General features: G+C 42.4%; 1 protein-coding gene and 1 long non-coding RNA gene across 2 annotated transcripts in view; one reads left to right on the forward strand and one right to left on the reverse strand.

Annotated features, from left to right (window-relative positions):
* The window catches only part of DNAH11 (dynein axonemal heavy chain 11), a 481,578-nt gene that overhangs the window by 158,898 nt on the left and 303,511 nt on the right, over positions 1-19,169 (reverse strand). Inside the window, exons 55-56 of the mRNA XM_073677778.1 lie at positions 8,721-8,863; positions 5,521-5,682 (exon numbers count right to left, since the gene is read on the reverse strand). Coding sequence (XP_073533879.1) covers positions 5,521-5,682; positions 8,721-8,863 — 305 coding nt within the window. The remainder of the gene's footprint in view (positions 1-5,520; positions 5,683-8,720; positions 8,864-19,169) is intronic.
* The window catches only part of LOC141265116 (uncharacterized), a 213,289-nt gene that overhangs the window by 155,828 nt on the left and 38,292 nt on the right, over positions 1-19,169 (forward strand). The window lies entirely within an intron of this gene.

Consider the following 19,169-nt stretch of genomic DNA (forward strand, 5'->3'; position numbering starts at 1 on the left):
TAAGTGTGAAAATTATAAGATGTACAATGATGGATAGATAGATAGTAGTGATGGGTGAGCCTGCTCGTTCAACCCTTTCACTGAGCATGCTCGGGTGCTTATCGAGTATCTTTGGTGTGCTTGTATATTCTGTTCCAGTCCCTGCTTCTGCATGATTTACAGCTGTTAGCCTCAACACATGCAGGGATTGCCTGTTTGTTATGGAATCCTCAGATGTGTTGAGGCTGTCTTACAGAGGGACTGGAACATAATATACAAGCACGCCGAAGATACCCGGTAAGCACCCGAGCATGTTCAGTGAAAGGATTAAACAAGCATGCTCGCTCATCGCTAATAGATAGCAAATTAAAAAAAAAAGATTAAAAAAAATATAAAAAAAATACATTTAACATAAAAACCTGATTTAAACAAAAGGTCATTTTCTGATGACACATTCCATTTAATGAATGCTCAAGTTGTTAGCCACTGGGGGATTGTTTTTTTACTACACTAATCTATATACCTGTCTACATATATTATACCTTTCCATAAAAGTAATAAGAATAAGGCTACATCCAAGAAGTAAGTCTCCTCTGAAAGCCGTCTATACAGACAAATTGGAACTTTAAATTACACATATTGCTAGACTCTTAGAGATGTGTTTTTACTCTTCCAGAGCTGAACTAAACTGTACCAGATAACACTTTACTGCGGATTTAATTATCATATAGCAAGTTCTAGAAAACCATACATACAATGAATTACAGTAATCTTGATAACATTCGAAAATAGCAGCTATTTCACATAACACTCATCTAACTACACCTAACTGCTGCAGGTGCTCAGCAAATAAATTCTGTGTCACGCTACATAAAACCTGAACACATTATATCTACACATTACATCGTACAAAAGGATTTAAAACCTATTAAAACATAGTTTTAAGATTCTAATCGAATAGTCGATTAGAGTCATATTGTAAAAGTTTATTTTTTTCCTTCTGATTTAAAAGGGTTACACTACTGGACAACCTCTTCTTCATTGCTTAAGTGTCCCACATAAAACAAAAAAAACAACAACATATTTTTACCGTCTGGACCAGTGTCGTTCCAGTGATGTTGGCGCTGCGATTCCTGGTGGTCAATAGACAATGTGTATGTCTGCTCTGATGGAATAGTGAAGGCTGCAGCCGATCAGAGGTATGGTACAAGTTGTTTTTTTTGTTGTTTTTTTACACGCAGATCATTCAAAAGTTCATATGAACTACCCCAGTCATTGCATTTGTCCGTGTAGCTGGTACTCTTGGCACAAGAACAGTATAAAGACCCAGAATACACTCAAACAAGCCCTTTGGTAAACTATAAAAATAGGTCATTTCAATCAGACATTTTATTCCTTAGGCTAAGGCTGTGTGCCCACGATGCGTTTTTTAAGCGTTTCCGCAGCGGCAAAAAAGCTGCAGAAACGCTTAAAAAACGCATGGTATAAGGCCTGCCATGTTCCCCAATGATAATCCGCATGTGCTGTGCACATGCTGCGGAAATTTCCGCTGTGGATTATCATTGCGGAAAAATACGCAGCATGTCCATTAATTTTGCGGACACGCAGCGTAATTGCCGCCATTGACTTGCATTGGAACGCTTGGATTCCGCATCTGTACATGTGGAATCCAAGTGTTTCAATGTGCGGATGGTACCCAGGTGTGGAGGAGAGGAGACTGCTCCGGACCCGGATACCATAGAATCTGTGAAAAAAGAATAAAACAAAAAATAAATATTATATTTACCTTCTGACGGCCCGCGGTCTCCTGGTCTTCACTTGCCGGCAGCTCGCGTGGACTGAAGGACCTGCGCTGACGTCATAGTCATGTGACGGCAGGTCCTTCAGTGTAGTGTACCGCGAGCTGCCGGCAGCCAGGACGGAGCGTATAAAGACTCCGGGGGCAATCGGAAGGTAAGTATAGATTTATTTTTTTATTTTTAAACATTCTTTACGGTCACACTATATAAATCCATGCCGTTTGCATGGATTTATATAGTGTGACCAAGTTGACAAGCACTTTCCAAGTGATGCTAAAATCGATTGGAAAGCGCTTGACAACCCGCATGCGGAAATGCATGTGAAGAACGCTTCACTTCCGCTTGTCCCTGGCAGGAAAAACGCATGTACAATCCGCAGGGAGATGCAGAAATGCTCAGAAAAATCCGGAGCATTTCTGCATCGTGGGCATATAGCCTAAATGCACATAGCATCTGACCCTAGTGTCGAGGATATATACTCATGAGCTATATGCCGTACAGCCGTGTTTCCCAACTCTGGTCCTCAAGAGCCACGTACAGCTCATGTTTTCAAGATTTCCTTAGTACAGTGGGGAAAAAAAGTATTTAGTCAGCCACCAATTGTGCAAGTTCTCCCACTTAAAAAGAGAGAGGCCTGTAATTGACATCATAGGTAGACCTAAACTATGAGATACAAAATGAGAAAACAAATCCTGAAAATCACATTGTCTGATTTGGAAAGAATTGTTTTTTAAATTTTGGTGAAAAATAAGTATTTGGTCAATTACAAAAGTTCATCTCAATACTTTGTTATATATCCTTTGTTGGCAATGACAGAGCTCAAACGTTTTCTGTAAGTCTTCACAAGGTTGGCACACAATGTTGCTGGTATGTTGGCCCATTCCTCCATGCAGATCTCCTCTAGAGCAGAGATGAGTTAGGGCTGTCACTGGGCAACACGGACTTTGAACTCCCTCCAAAGGTTTTCTATAGGATTTAGGCCTGGAGACTGGCTAGGCCACTCCAGGACCTTGAAATGCTTCTTATGAAGCCACTCCTTTGTTGTCCTGGCGGTGTGCTTGGGATCATTGTCATGCTGAAGGACCCAACCACGTTTCATCTTCAGTGCCATTGCTGATGGAAGGAGGTTTGCAATGAAAATCTCACGATACATGGCCCCATTCATTCTTTCATGTACACGGATCAGTTGTCCTTGTCCTGGTCCCTTGGCAGAGAAACAGCCCCAAAGCATGATGTTGCCACCCCCATACTTCACAGTAGGTATGGTGTTCTTTGGATGCAACTCAGCATTCTTTCTCCTCCAAACACGACGAGTTGTGTTTCTACCAAACGGTTCAACTTTGGTTTCATCTGACCATATGACATTCTCCCAATACGCTTCTGGATCATCCAAATGCTTTCTAGCAAACTTCAGACGGGTCCGGACATATAATGGCTTAAGCAGGGGGACACGTCTGGCACAGCAGGATCTGAGTCCCTGGCGGCGTAGTGTGTTACTGATGGTAGCCTGTGTAACATTGGTCCCAGCTCTCTGCAGGTCATTCACTAGGTCCCCCCATGTGGTTCTGGGTTTTTTGCTCACTGTTCTTGAGATCATTTTGACCCCACGGGGTGAGATGTTGTGTGGAGCCCCAGGCCGAGGGAGATTATCAGTGGTCTTGTATGTCTTCCATTTTCTAATTATTGCTCCCACAGTTGATTTCTTCACACCAGGCTGCAGATTCAGTCTTCCCAGCCCGGTGCAGGGCTACAATTTTGTTTCTGGTGTCCTTTGTCAGCTCTTTGGTCTTCACCATAGTGGAGTTTGGAGTGTGACTGTTTGAGGTTGCGGACAGGTGACTTTTATACTGATAACAAGTTCAAACAGGTGCCAGAACTACAGGTAATGAGTGGAGGACAGAGGAGCCTCTTAAAGAAGAAGTTACAGGTCTGTGAGTGCCAGAAATCTTGCTTGTTTGTAATTGACCAAATACTTATTTTCCACCAAAATTTGAAAAAAAAAATTCAGACAATGTGATTTTCAGGATTTGTTTTATCATTTTATCTCTCATAGATGAAGTCTACCTATGATGTCAATTAAAGGCCTCTCTCGTCTTTTAAAGTCGGAGAACTTGCACAATTGGTGGCTGACTAAATGCTTTTTTCCTCACTGTGTGTTCCAGGTGATAATTGCAGTACCTGCACAGGCAATAATTCCACCATCTGGGCAATACTAAGGAAATCCTGAAGACATGACTTATTGGTGGCCCTTGAGGACCTAAGTTGGGGAACATTGTGTTACAGTTTCCACAGTCTGGATTGATGCAGTTGCATCCATTCATCTTAGGAACTCATTGTGATGGTCCTCTCTGCAATTAAACATTATGCAGGACAGGAGCCATGATTGCCTCTTGGCCTTTATCTGGTCAATGGATGCCTACAGAAGCCAAAATGGAACTTTTCCTGCTATATACGTTGAACAACAGTATGTGTACAAACAAATAAAAAAAAAATCGCATTGCCCTTGCACCAATGTTATTCAATGAGGCAGTGTTCATCTGCGAGTTTTCCCTAAGGAGTAATTATGGGAAGCTCCACCTTCCCCTGTGAGGGCCACACGGGTTGAGATGTAACGCTGCGACCCCATACTACTGTTCTTAGTTCCCAGCTGACTTGTAAGGACCCCACTATCTGGGGTACGTTGGTACAACTTCTCACTAGCAACTTGAGTTCTCAATAGAAGAACTCATGTCCCAATATGGCGGCCATGTAGCTCCCTAGTCCCTATATGGTATAGACAATAGTTTGCTTAGGGGAACCAGAAGGCCCAATTAAAGGGGATTGGATAAGCAGGATTTTAGCAAAGTTTTGTACCATTTCAATGGCCTCCCTGGCCGGTTCTTAGGACCTCGTCCTTCTCTTCAGTCTCCTCTAGGCTTCTTGCCTGGAATCCACTTTGCCAATGTCTCTTTCCGTTCCTTAAGATGTACTATCCGATATTTCGTGGTCTCACCTTCGCACACCAACACCCGTTTACATGGAGGTCTGCAAACAGTTAGACTTAAGGTCTGTACTGCCCTAAAGCTAAACCCTATCTAACTCACTACCAGGAAGCTGTATCCTGTATGCCCACATAGCTCCTCCCATCCTGGGCTAGTCCCAACTATTAACCCTGTCTGTACCAACCTCATGCATGCAAATTACCAAATACATAAAACCACATTTAAAACAATGCAATGCATTATATAATACCATCGTAACTTCGAGAGGGGTGTGAGCAGCATCTCCACTTCCTTACACTATCTATATTATCGCACTGAGCGATCTAGTATAGATTGCTTAATGAGCATCATTTGCTTTGGTCTGCCTGTGTAAACAGACAGTCAAATGACTGCCAATCATAAAGATTTACCGATTTGCAGACATTTCGTACTGTAGGTCGGTCAGTGTAAACCGACCTTTACAGTCCCTCCCGCTGTGAGCTGCTCAGTGATGTGAACAATGGGGTCAGCACAGTATCTTTCATGTTTTGTTTACTTTGTATACACAGTTGTTAATTTTATTATCACATACTAGAAAATATTTGTTTTATATTAAAAACGGGGAACCAATTTAGCTTTTCAATACGGCTCATACCACGAAAAATAAAAAAACAAACAAACAAAAAAACGCATTACATTAAATACTTTAGATGCCTTTTATAAGTGAAAGCTATTTTTGAAATCACACCTCACTGTTCTGCTATGGAACAAGAATGTCTTACCGCGATATCCTCTGTGTCGTGAATGAACCTGCTGCTGACAGACTGCAAGGCCTCCTGTGGCCACTCATGGAACCAGTCAATCACTGTGCAGTTAACTATAGCTGGGAACTTCCGAGCTCGAACACGCAGGGTGGAACCAACTGGAGAGAAACACAGAATGACCTGAATAAAAAAGAAGAGGGAATGTTAGGTAACAATAACAAAACACACTCAACTACGCAGCAGAACGAAGTACCAGGAATGCATGGTTCTGGGATTCACAAACCTCAAACTTTCATTAATCGTAGAAACTACTACGTTTTCATTGATTAAAGACTTAACACCATCGACAATTAAAAAATTGAAAACACATAACACATTGAAAGGAATAACTAATCCCTATTATGGTGTGGATTATTGTATATATTTAGAAGTGTTTATGAATTTCTGAATAGAATGTCTTTTTTTAATACTTCATGTATTAAATGAGTTGTTTCTAAGATGGCACCTTTTGGAAATAAAGCCGGCCATTGCTTCTGGAACCCCCCTTCATTATCATTTGTTATTGCCAGCGAAATTGTAGCTAGATATAAAAGTTATGCGGTATTACATTACATGCAGTAATGTACGAATCACAGCCATTCAAATAGGACATATGGAATAGGGTAATCTTACTAAGAAAACCATTTGAACATATTTAAAATGTACCTATCATCAAAAATTACATATAATCTTTATTTAATGAATGCACAGTAAACTCAAAAATATTTTATTTCTAAATATGTTCAATTAAAACAAGCAAAAAATCTTCCATTTTGCTGCCTGTAAAGAAATCAATGCTCCAGTAGAATTTGGGTCCAAACTGCAGGACTGTGGGATCCAAACATATTCAGTGGCTCTCACAACAGCACATGTTGTCAGAAGGAAGACCTTGCAGGTTAATGCAAAGATCTCACAGTTTTGACTAAAGCTGTGTGCCCACGATGCGTTTTTGGTGAGGATTTGCAGCTCGGAAACGCTCCAGAAACGCATTGCATACCTTATCACATGACTTCCCATGACATTCTGCAAGTTCTGTGCACATGGTCAGGATTTTTTCTGCGCTTATTTTACCTGCAGAAAAAATCTGGACATGATCAATTCTTGTTTGTTTCCGCATGCGGATTTGCCTATACAATGCATTGGAAAAACGCATGGCAAATCCGCATGCAAAAACGCATAAAAAGCGTCAAAAACGCATGTAAAAACCGCATGCGTTTTTCTGCCAAGGAGATGCAGAAATGCTCAGGAAAATTTCTGCTTCATTTCTGCATCGTGGGCACGCAGCCTAAAGGAGCACTGTCTGCAGCATTAAAACAGTTACTGTTCAGAACTGTTTTGATCTTATCAATCAGTAACTGTTGCAACCTGCTGGAAAGTCAAGTTTTTTACAGGCAGCAAATGATAATTTATTTCTTTTTGGAAAGCGTGTATATTTATAAGTGTAAAAAAATTAAGTCTAGCTATGCATTATTTACATAAAAATTATATGTATTTTTTATCAAAACATAAAATATCAATAAAAACAGAGAAATGGAGGGCCTATGTTCCACATGTGAATAGAGCGGTAGTAAACATGTGCGACCACCAACCTTATAGAACGTGAATGGAACTGTGATCACACATGCTCAATACTGCTTCATTCTTACAGAGGAACTTTGGGACCCCCTTTCTCGTTATTGGTGGTGTCCCAGTAGCTGGCTAGTCAGCAATTAAACCCTTTATCCTGCGGGTAGGTGCAATATGTTGTCGATGGGACAACTCCTTTAATAAATCTTTGCTACTGAGGTCTTTATTACATTAATATAAATAATTCCATCTTCATAAATTCATTTCTGCTAACTTTATAAAATATTGGCTGAAGTTAGAAATGGAGGGCAGTAATTAACTCAACTGCAAAGCTCAAAGATGGGTAAAAGAGGGGCTAGTTAGTGCTTTCTGTTTTGATTTTCATAAGATTATTTTCACTGTAAGACAAGATTTTGTTGTGAGCCAATCATGTTTTTTAATCTTGCCTGTAGTTCTCCACATGTCCAGCAATCTATTCAAGTCTTATATCATTGCGGTAAATAGCCTGGTTTAGCCTCATTTACCATACTCATTGGTCTGCCAATAATTGTGATCCACATTCCTTAGTACTAAAATTCTTTGAAGCCAGGAAAGGTCCCATGTGGTGTATTCATGATATTTTCTGCTATTAAGTGACATTAATGACAAGTAGAAATACAACCTCTGCTGCTACAGCTCCTGACAAACTGAACACTTAATCCTGCGTTACTCTAAGACATTGATTCATCAGGATGATTCTTTACATGAGACATTTTGATAAATCAACTAACAGGATTAAGAGACACTTTCCGACTTGAGATAAAATTAGAAGCTTTCATAAATCAAGGTACAATGGTGCCTGCAATGTCAGATTGTCACCTCCACACAAGATGGGACACTGTGACAATATGATTAACTATATAAATATTTAGCTCTACGGCAAATATGTTGTTTTAGTATTTTTGTATTAAGGTATTTATAGATATTAAAGGGTTGGTCTGAAATTAATATTGATATACATCCTAAATGTCTATCTATTTAGTCTAATAATATAATTGTTTTTCTAAGATGGTTTAATTGAAAAGTCACTCCCCTTTCCTCTAATATAACTGCTTTATTTTATTTTTTTCATCTATTTCCGTTTTGATGACGCTTCATTTGAGAACCCCAATGCATGCTGGGATACTCAAATAAGACATAATCAGGGAGCAGAGGTGGTAATCACTGCCTCAGCCTCTGTCTCCATCCTGAAAGAAGCGTCATCTGTTTCAGGGGCTGGGCTAGTCCCTGCTCTACCTACTATGCGTCAGATGTTAATTGCGACATATGCTCAGTACGAGCTCCCATGTCACTGTGCAATATCCTTCTCAGTGCACAGTGACAGTGCGCTCCCTCGCTGTCAACAGACAGCACTGTCAGTGCGCATTGTAAGTAGATTACCTGGCAAACAGTGAGAACAGAGACTACCTTCGCCCCGAAAGTCACGTTGGTTTCGTGGAGGGAGTAGGTCTCTTGTCAAAGGTCCTTAACTGCTTGAGATTACACAATACAAATATGTTGTTGTTTTGCCACAAAAGCTGCAAAAACTATACACAAAACAATTTAACAACAATATATATAAATCCCAGCCTTACTTTAAGCTGAAGTCTGACTCTCTCCAGGAAGAACTTCCAGCAATTTTCCTTTGAGTCCTCCAATCCAAGTCCTCGCACCTCATTGCGAATACCAGATAAAATGGTGTCCAATTCTTCTTCATTAAACAGGTCAGGGATCTCTCCTGAAAAGGATAATTTTTTATTCACCACTGATAATGGTCTAAAAATAGTCTTGTGGTATTGTCTTGAATACAAAGAAGCAGTTTGACCAGTATAGATGAATGGGTGATTTAGCCAAAGTGAACTTCTACAATTTAGGAACATAACAGACAATTACATTGGTATAAGTTGATCATTTTACCAATGATCATTCCCAAAATACAGGGTCAGTGTTCCCCAGTATACCAGAGCTCTACCAGCACCACTCAGATAAAATCTTGAACCCCTAATCCAGGCGCCGGCAGAGTGTCAGCATGTCACTGCCAGCGCCTGCGCAGAAGATCACGGAATACACTAGTCTGAGATGTTCTGCGCAGGTGCCTGGTCTCCAGGAAGATGGCGGGCGGGTCAGTCTTGCTCTTATTATAGTCTGTGGCGGAACACAGGGGATGTCGCCGGCAGGGACACGCTGACACTCTGCCATCCATAGGGTAAAACAGGTCCTGGTCTCTGGGAAGATGGTGGACGGGTCAGGGAGTTCAATACGCTGGTGCGAGGATTACAGCACCGCAACTGCATGTCACAGGACACTGTGACATGCAGGGGAGGGGCGTACTATTATAATGAAGAGAGGATGTGGGAATTTCTTACGAGCCCGGTGCCTGGAGCAATCATTACCATAAAGTCATAATTTAATATTTCATAACATCAAAACCATTAATATGAGGCATACAGGTAGGACTAGATTAACATTTCTATAACCTGTATGCCCATATTAATAGGTTATACACGTCCCAGGGGGTGACAGATTCCCTTTAAATCAAGGCGTTTGGATAATCCATTGTCTTTGGATCTGAGGTGTTTATAGCTCTCGTATGTCATTCATTTTTAAGACCTAATAATGAAAATTTTATTCCCATAGCGCCAACATATTCTGCAGCACTTTAGAATTAAGAGGGACAAGTACAGACACTGACGACATTACCAATTAACACATAATTCAACAGTTAAAAACCAAAGACAAGAAAAATACCCAAATAACTGGAAGTAAATGGGTAGATCGTACAGTGCAAAAATAATAATAAATAATAAAGGGTATTTAGTTAACATAATTTTGATCAAAATAATGTAAAAGCTATCCCGCCACGTCACGGCAACCCTTATGGGACAGTCCTAACTCTAATATTAGAAACCTTACCATTTGTCAAGTGACATACTCTACAGACCAAAAGTTTGGACACACCTTCTCATTTAAAGATTTTTCTGTATTTTCATGACTATGAAAATTGTATATTCACACTGAAGGCATCAAAACTATGAATTAACACATATGGAATTATATAGTTAACAAAAAAGTGTGAAACAACTGAAAATATGTCTTATATTCTAGGTTCTTCAAAGTAGCCACCTTTTGCTTTGATGACTGCTTTGCACACTCTTGGCATTCTCTTGATGAGCTTCAAGAGGTAGTCACCGGAAATGGTCTTCCAACAATCTTGAAGGAGTTCCCAGAGATGCTTAGCACTTGTTGGCTCTTTTGCCTTCACTCTTGTGGTCCAGCTCACCCCAAACCATCTCGATTGTGTTCAGGTCTGGTGACTGTGAAGGCCAGGTCATCTGGCGTAGCACCCCATCACTCTCCTCCTTGGTCAAATAGCCCTTACACAGCCTGGAGGTGTGTTTGGGGTCATTGTCCTGTTGAAAAATAAATAATGGTCCAACTAAACTCAAACCGGATGGAATAGCATGCCGCTGCAAGATGCTGTGGTAGCCATGCTGGTTCAGTATGCCTTCAATTTTGAATAAATCCCAAACAGTGTCACCAGCAAAGCACCCACACACCATCACACCTCCTCCTCCATGCTTCACGGTGGGAACCAGGCATGTAGAGTCCATCCGTTCACCTTTTCTGCGTCACACAAAGACACGGTGGTTGGAACCAAAGATCTGAAATTTGGACTCATCAGACCAAAGCACAGATTTCCACTGGTCTAATGTCCATTGCTTGTGTTCTTTAGCCCAAACAAGTCTCTTCTGCTTGTTGCCTGTCCTTAGCAGTGGTTTCCTAGCAGCTTTTTTACCATGAAGGCCTGCTGCACAAAGTCTCCTCTTAACAGTTGTTGAAGAGATGTGTCTGCTGCTAGAACTCTGTGTGGCATTGACCTGGTCTCTAATCTGAACTGCTGTTAACCTGCGATTTCTGAGGCTGGTGACTCGGATAAACTTATCCTCAGAAGCAGAGGTGACTCTTGGTCTTCCTTTCCTGGGGCGGTCTTCATGTGAGCCAGTTTCTTTGTAGCACTTTATTGTTTTTGCAACTGCACTTGGGGACACTTTCAAAGTTTGCCCAATTTTTCGCACTGACTGACCTTCATTTCTTAAAGTAATGATGGCCACTTGTTTTTCTTTACTTAGCTGCTTTTCTCTTGCCATAATACAAATTGTAACAGTCTATTCAGTAGGACTATCAGCTGTGTATCCACCAGACTTCTGCACAGCACAACTGATGGTCCCAACCCCATTTATAAGGCAAGAAATCCCACTTATTAAACCTGACAGGGCACACCTGTGAAGTGAAAACCATTTCTGGTGACTACCTCTTGAAGTTCATCAAGAGAATGCCAAGAGTGTGCAAAGCAGTCATCAAAGCAAAAGGTGGCTACTTTGAAGAACCTAGAATATAAGACATATTTTCAGTTGTTTCACACTTTTTTGTTAACTATATAATTCCATATGTGTTAATTCATAGTTTTGATGCCTTCAGTGTGAATATACAATTTTCATAGTCATGAAAATACAGAAAAATCTTTAAATGAGAAGGTGTGTCCAAACTTTTGGTCTGTAGAGTATGTCACTTGACAAATGGTAAGGTTTCTATTTTGCATGCACATCAATTTACGTTTCAGTTCAGACCTCCAGGTTTCTTTATAATTCACAGGTTACAGGAAGAGTGAGGACCCAGCTTGCGTACAAGCTTACAATCTATATAGAAATGGGGGGACAATAGGTAAAATGTGCTTGTCATCTATGGTCCAGCCATCTTTAGAATAAATAGGCATTTTAAAATAAAGCTGCATAAACCAGTCGCAAACCAGTATCTGTTTAAGTGCAGTTACCAAGTGCTATTGGGGGCATGGAGAATGTGGAAACAGATGAGTAGGAGGAACCACATTCTGAGAAAAGTTTAGAAAGGGGGAACAGGGAAGAGTTATATTAGTGAAGTGAGGCAATAAGACTGTCTGAAAGATGTGGGAGCTAGGTCATCTACAGGTCATCTGGAGTAGTGTATTTCAGAAAACTGGTGCTGCATGAGAGATGTCTTGGTGACAGAAGTGGGAGGCTTAGACTATGGAGTCGTTAGTCTTAGATCAGTTGAAGAAATGAGAGCACGGGTAGGGTTATAGAGATAAGGGAGGAGATGTAGGAGGGTGCACACGATAGATTCAATTGCTGACCAGACACATCTGACAAGAGTCTTCATAAACAGTTGAACAGTGGAGTTTAATCAAGTATGGCTAGTCCCATTTAACTCTTTGAAGCAACAGGCTTCACCACAGTACAGTCTATTAAAGCAGGCACAGTAACGTCAGTTTCTTCAGTAGCATAATTCAGCACAGATTAAATCTCTTTGCAGCACACTTCTATGCATACACAACCGCAGGTTTTTCGTTCACAAGGACACAATAGTGCACAGCATTCTTTATCCTGCATGGAGATGGGGGAGGAGGGTTTGATGAGGAAGATGATCCCTGTGACACGATTCCTTCCAGTCCTTATCTTTCTGCCTGATAATACTCTGCACTGTTAGTTCAGGGAGTCTATCTGACCTGTGTTTAGCTTCACTCCTGACCTGAATCCTGTTCACTTCCCGGGCGCTTCTGTGAGATACAGATCACACACACCACCTTTCTCTTCGGCTCCAGCCAGACTAATAAACAAGTTCCCCACAATCCCCCTGGGGCTCTGCTAAACACTCCCTGTCTCCTGTGACTGTGTTAACCCCTCTAGTTGCTGGTTGCTTCTGAAGCACAACACATCCTGTCTCTTGTGACTGTGTTAACTATTATAGTTGCTAGATGCTTTTGAAGCAACAGCACTACTTCTGCATGTCACACTCTTTCCTCCTTTTTGAATGTCGTCCTCGACATTCGCCTTAATTGGTCAATCTGACCAATTCTGAGACAGTGGTGAAAGTTGTATAACTTTATATTCAAATGGGCATTGTCAAATTGGCATAACATTTATAAACATTGATAACAATATATTCTATGACCTTTTTCTTGTAGTATTCCTGTAAGAAATAAACAATTAACACAATCAGCGTCTCTTCAGCTGGAGCTTTTCGCATGTCTTCAACCAGCTCTCTCTCTCACTAGGCCTTAATAGTTCTTTGTTTCTACAATACTGCCTCTCGGTGGTGAATACAGGCAGAGATACCTGTTTCCAGTCGACAGTCCTTGGCACTTGACTTGGTTCACCAAGTGGCTCATACGTTAGCATCACGGGCCTCCTCACTTCTCAGTCGACATTATCCTGGTGGGTTGTTCCTCAGATACCACGGGTTCTTCGGTCACAGGAGTGTCTTCCGCCGCACTCATTTCCCGTGCTTCCTCACATGCTCTTGAATCACCTGTTTCCACACGGTCTGGTAATTCTGCTCCTCCTGAGTGTCGATCGGTCTGTTCAGGGACCGGTGTTCGATCATCAGATCTGAATTGGACTTCATCTGTACTCCTTGGGACAAACTCTGGAGCCTCAGGACTTGGTTCACTCTCCTGAGGATGGTACATCCCTCTCCTTGCCGGTCCAAGAAATGCAACGATGTGCTCTTCTTCATCGGAACTTTCAAGGTCACTATCCACCTCTGGATCTTCAGTCTGTGGTGGTCCCTTAGTTGTTTTCTGACGATGTCGGTCTACTTCTGGGAAGTCTTGCTGTGGTGGGAGATAATCACAGGGTAGTAGTAAATTCCTATGGACTATTCTGTTTTTTTTGTCTCCCGTTTCCAACTGGATTTCATACACTGGACTGTCATCGACTTTCCTCCTTATGACCACATACACCTTGTCTTCCCAGTACGAACAAAGTTTTCCTAGACCAACTTTCTCACTTACGTTATTAACTAGCACCCAGCTTCCTGGTGCCGATTCTGCTCCATACATTTTCGATCATAGTACTCCTTACTCTTGCTCTGTCCTTGCGTAACCACTTTGGACGCTATGTTGTATGCCTCTGCCATCCTTTCCTTCAATATCCGAACGTACTCCGGATACATTTTGTAAGTCTCTGACACCGGAGTATCAAACATGATGTCGATTGGCAGTCTTGGCATTCGTCCATACAGTAGGAAGAAGTGTGAGTAACCCATTGCATCGCTCTTTGTACAGTTATAGGCATGTACCACTTTTGACAGAGAACTCTTCCAGTCTTTCTTCTCATCAGCTGTTAAAGTGTGCAACATCAACAAAAATGTCGGGTTAAAACGTTCTACTTGTCCATTTCCCTCTGGGCGTTGTGTTGGATTTCTAAATTCAACTGTACTTTTTTAGCTTGGCAAAGAGCTGGTTCTCAAATTCTCTTCCTTGGTCGTGGTGTAACTTCGTAGGGAACCCAAACCTCAAAGCAAAATCATTGAAGATCTTCTCTGCCGCTGTTCGACCCGCTTTATTGCTGGTGGCATATGCTTGAGCAAATTGAGTAAAATGGTCCATCACCACCAATATGTATTCGCAACTACCCTTGCACGTCTCAAGATGTAGAAAGTCTATTGAGACGATCTCAAACGGATACGTAGTTTGGATGTTTCCCATAGGTGCCTGGGTTGATGTGCTGAGACATTTATCTTTCAGACACCCACACTCCCTGGTCATGTACCTCTCAATATCTTTCTGCATGTACGGCCAGAAGAAACGTTCACGGATCAAGTTGGTTGTCCTTTCCACTCCCAGGTGTCCCATGTTTTCATGGAGTTCTTTGAAGACCAACCTACAGAATACTCTGGGTAGTACCAACTGCCGGTTTTGTCCTCCTTTACAATACAGGAAACCGTCTTCACTGAGGTAGAGCTTCGTCCATTCTATAACTAAAACAGATACTGCTGGTGACTCATTATCTCTCTCCCGTTTACTTGGAAACTGATTTTGATCCACATAAAGTAGTATTCTACCAATTATCTGATCTTCCCGTTGTGCTCTATGGATTTTTCCTTTTGGTAGTTGTTGAATGGACAGGGGGTGATCTTGTTCTCTCGCTTTTATGGTGGTTTCCACAGTCAACGGACACCACAACGGTGTGTCTTCCTCTTGATAAGCCTGTACTGCTCAATTGCTTCCAGACTGACTTCCTCCGAGCATTCTTGCATGAGCTCCTCAGGCTCTAGTGGCATTCTCAACAATCCATCAGCATCCTCATTGCATTTTCCTGGCCTGTACTTGCTGCTGAAATTGAAGTCAGCTAGTTCAGCGACCCATCTCTGACCCGTTGAATTCAGTTTGGCTGTAGTGAAGACATAGGTCAAAGGGATGTTGTCAGTGTATACCTCAAACTCTTTGCTGTAGTAGAGATTATCTCTAAACTGTTCACAGATAGCCCATTTCAATGCCAGGAACTCCAATTTTCCGAAATGTAGATCGTAATTCTTCTCGGCGTCTGTCAACATCCTAGAACCGTAACCGATAACTCTCAATTTTCCATCTTGATGCTGATAAAGGGCAGCTCAAAGTCCAACCTGAGAAGCGTCACAATGAAGAACAAATGGTAAGTTGAAATCAGGATATCCCAAGATGGGTGGTTTTACCAGGTAGTCTACTAGTTCTTCCAATACCTCCTGGTGGTCTGCTGTCCAGGGAATGGGCTGATGGGACGAAAAGGCGTTATTTCTTTTGAGCCCGGTCCTACCCGCGTTCTTCTTTTTCTCTGTGGATGTTGTGGACTCTGTCGTCCTCCCCAAGAGGCAATATAGTGGGGTGGCAATCCTGGAGAAGTTCCAAATGTAAGTACGATAGTAGGAGAGGAATCCTAAGATGGGCCTCAACTCCCCGACAGTAGAGGGCTGCTTGTCTTTTAAGGCCAGTACCGGAGCGATTTCTGCTGGCTCCATGGTATATCCTTCTCCGGACACAATTTTCCCTAGAAATCGGACTTGCCTTTTGAACAGTTTACACTTCTTTGGGGTTAACTTAACTCTGTGTTGATGATACCGCGGTAATACGGTCCTCACGTGTTCAACATGCTCTCGGAAAGTTTTGTTGTGTAGCACATTGTCATCCAAGTACAGCTGGCAGATATCGTCCCTCAATCCTTGTAAACAGGTCTCCATGCTCCTCTGAAATTCTGCTGGAGCTGAACTGAGCCCAAATGGTATGCGGATCCACTCATATAACCCCCACGGTGTGATGAATGCTGTCAAAGGTCTACTGGACTCTTCAACAAACCCTTGATGGTCGGCTTTACCCTGATTGAGGACAGAGAACCAGGTACTTCCTGATAGGCTATCCAGCATATCTTGAATCTTTGGATCGTGTGCCAATCAGGTACTGACTTTCGGTTTAGTTCCAGGTAATCACAACAGAGTCTCAACGTACCGTCCTTCTTCCTAACACAGACAATAGGAGAGGAATAAGACGACTTCGGCTTTTGGACCCAACCTCTGTTGATTAGGTCTTGTAAATACTCTTTTCACTTCACGGTGTAATGGTTTCGGCACAGACATGTAACTTCTGGTTACTGGGGTCGTGTCTTTCAAATTGATTTTCAACTGCAACGACGGGATACAGCCTATATCGAGTCATCTTTGGAGAATGCATGACACTCTTCTCTCAGCATCTGTTTTACTGCCGCTCGATCTACAGCACACAAGTGTTCCAGGTGTACTGTGGGATCCCAGGACCCCGAGGTGGGTCATGCAATTTCCTCCCTTGGGCAACTCCTGTTCCTTGGTGGGGAGACTGAATTCACGGTAGACCATTGGGCTGGTCTCACACTGGCTGGATATACCATTTTAACTATTTCGATGAGACCTAACACAGTCTTTGGATCCAGTCTAATTTCTTGTTTCGTAGAATTCATCACCGATACTGTCACTCAAGCAAACCCACCAGTAGGAATCATAAAGTACAGTCTCACCTTGAACTAGGCCTTCCAGAAGTGCTGAGGAAGTCTTTTGGCACGAATAGTCTTTTCTGGACTTTTCTTCCCGGTTCTACCCAGACTCCACACCTCTCCCCCACCATTTGGTTTGCAGGGATGATGGTTGGGCAGCAGCCTACGTTGACTTCTTTTAGGTCCATTGTATTCTGTGCTTTCTTTACTCTATGAATCACATTTTCCACCACGGCGTTGGGTATGGCAAGTGATGTGGTAATTGCATCCACCACCAGCGTCCCTGACTTGTGTTTCATGATGACCTCACTGATTACATTATAACCCAGGACAGGATCCTCTGCCACGTTCTGATCACTGGTCACGAGAAAAGGTACCTAAAGCTCAATGGTCTTGCTGTTCTTCGTGGCCCTTAGTTGGAAAGTCACTTCCACCCAGCCTATGAAAGGGATTTTGGTCTGGTTGACAGCTTTGCTGTGGAGTTCCACTGGTCCTAAGAGTTTTTTAGTGACCAAAGGCATGTATGTGGCAGGTAGCGCATTCTCCATTCTTCATTTAAAAGGCTCGCTTGGGCTCCTGTGTCCCACAGTGCTTTTACTCGATTCAGATCTTTCCTTCACTCCTCACATCAAATCACTCACTCGCTCGCTCGTGTCATCTACACCTTAAAAACATCTCTAGAATCAGAACTTTTCTTACCTTTGACTCGGCAAAAACTCTTACTTTAGCTCTTATTCATTCTTGTCTAGACTATTGCAACTCTTTACTAATCGGACTCCCTCTTTCTAAACTTTCCCCTTTCCAATCCAACCTGAATGCAACAGCCAGGATCATATTCCTCTCCAACTGATACACCGATGCCTCTTCCCTGTGCCAGTCATTGCACTGGTTGCCCATCCAACACAGAGTTTAATATAAACTTATCACTCTTACCCACAACGCTCTCCACGGTTCAGAACCACTCTACATCTCCTTCCTCATCTCAGTCTACCACCCTTCCCGTGCCCTCAGTCCAGCTAATGACTTAAAACTAAAATCCTCCTTAATCCGAACCTCCCACTCCCGTCTCCAAGATTTCTCACGTGCTGCGCCAATTCTTTGGAATGCACTACCCAGGACAATTCGATTAATTCCCAATACCCACAGCTTAAAGCATGCCCTAAAAACTCATTTCTTTAGACTGGCCTATCGCCTTAACATACTTGTCTAACTGTCCCAGTTTGGCCCATGTCAAAATTTTCTTCAAAATCATGTTCATACCATCCATGCACTGATTAGCCTCTGTCTGTACTGTACACATACTTGCTGGCGACCAGTTCCTGTAGTGCTATGTACTTACCCTATTTAGCATATTATGGCTGTATTATACAATATTTGTACATTTTTTCCTTTTGTGTCCCCCCCTATTTCCTTATAGACTGTAAGCTTGCGAGCAGGGCCCTCACTCCTTTTAGTATCTGAGTTATGCTTATTTTGTAATGTCTTTTTGTCTGTTCAAGCCCCCCCTAAAATTGTAAAGTGCTGTGGAATATGTTGGCGCTATAAAAATAAAAATGATTATTATAATGTCCATCTAGCTGGCACTGTATAAAGCACCTTTCACCGATTAGGCTGATGAGGATATCTTTACTGACCAAGGAATCCTCCTCCCAGGAGTACATCATTTGACCTCTGCACTGGGCATTAAGTAACTGATGCCCCTGTCGCTCTTGCAGCTGTTGTAGACGGGAACACACTTGGGGATAGTACTGACGCAGCCATTTTACCTCATGCGCCGTTCTGGGGTTTGGGGAGATTTGGATTTGCTTCTGGGGCCTCCTCCGTGTCGCGGTTACCAGTCGCCCTGCACTGGCAACCTCCTGTCCTTTAACCCAAACGACCGCGACCATTGGCACTCCTTGGCATAATGTTCTTCCTCACCACATCTTATACAGTGGACACACACCATACTCTGATTTGATGAATGCAATGCTTCACAAGCCGGGTATATTCTGTTTTGGAACCCACTCCTGGGTCTGAGGGATACAGGTTCTGGCCAGGAACGAATCAACTTTTTCACCTCAATCACCTCGGCTCGCAGTTCTCCTATTACTTCCTCCCAGTCAGCTCTGGCGGTCCTCTCTTTTGTTGGTGATTTAAGATTTCCTGTTGGGTGAGGCACTGGAGGGTCTCAATGATAATCTTTGGACTGGCCACCGGGGTCTCCAACTTCAGCTGACTCATTTTGGT

This window comes from Phyllobates terribilis, unplaced genomic scaffold (assembly GCF_046119375.1).
Source record: "Phyllobates terribilis strain yellow unplaced genomic scaffold, ASM4611937v1 Scaffold_4__5_contigs__length_816908805, whole genome shotgun sequence".
NCBI lineage: Eukaryota > Metazoa > Chordata > Amphibia > Anura > Dendrobatidae > Phyllobates > Phyllobates terribilis.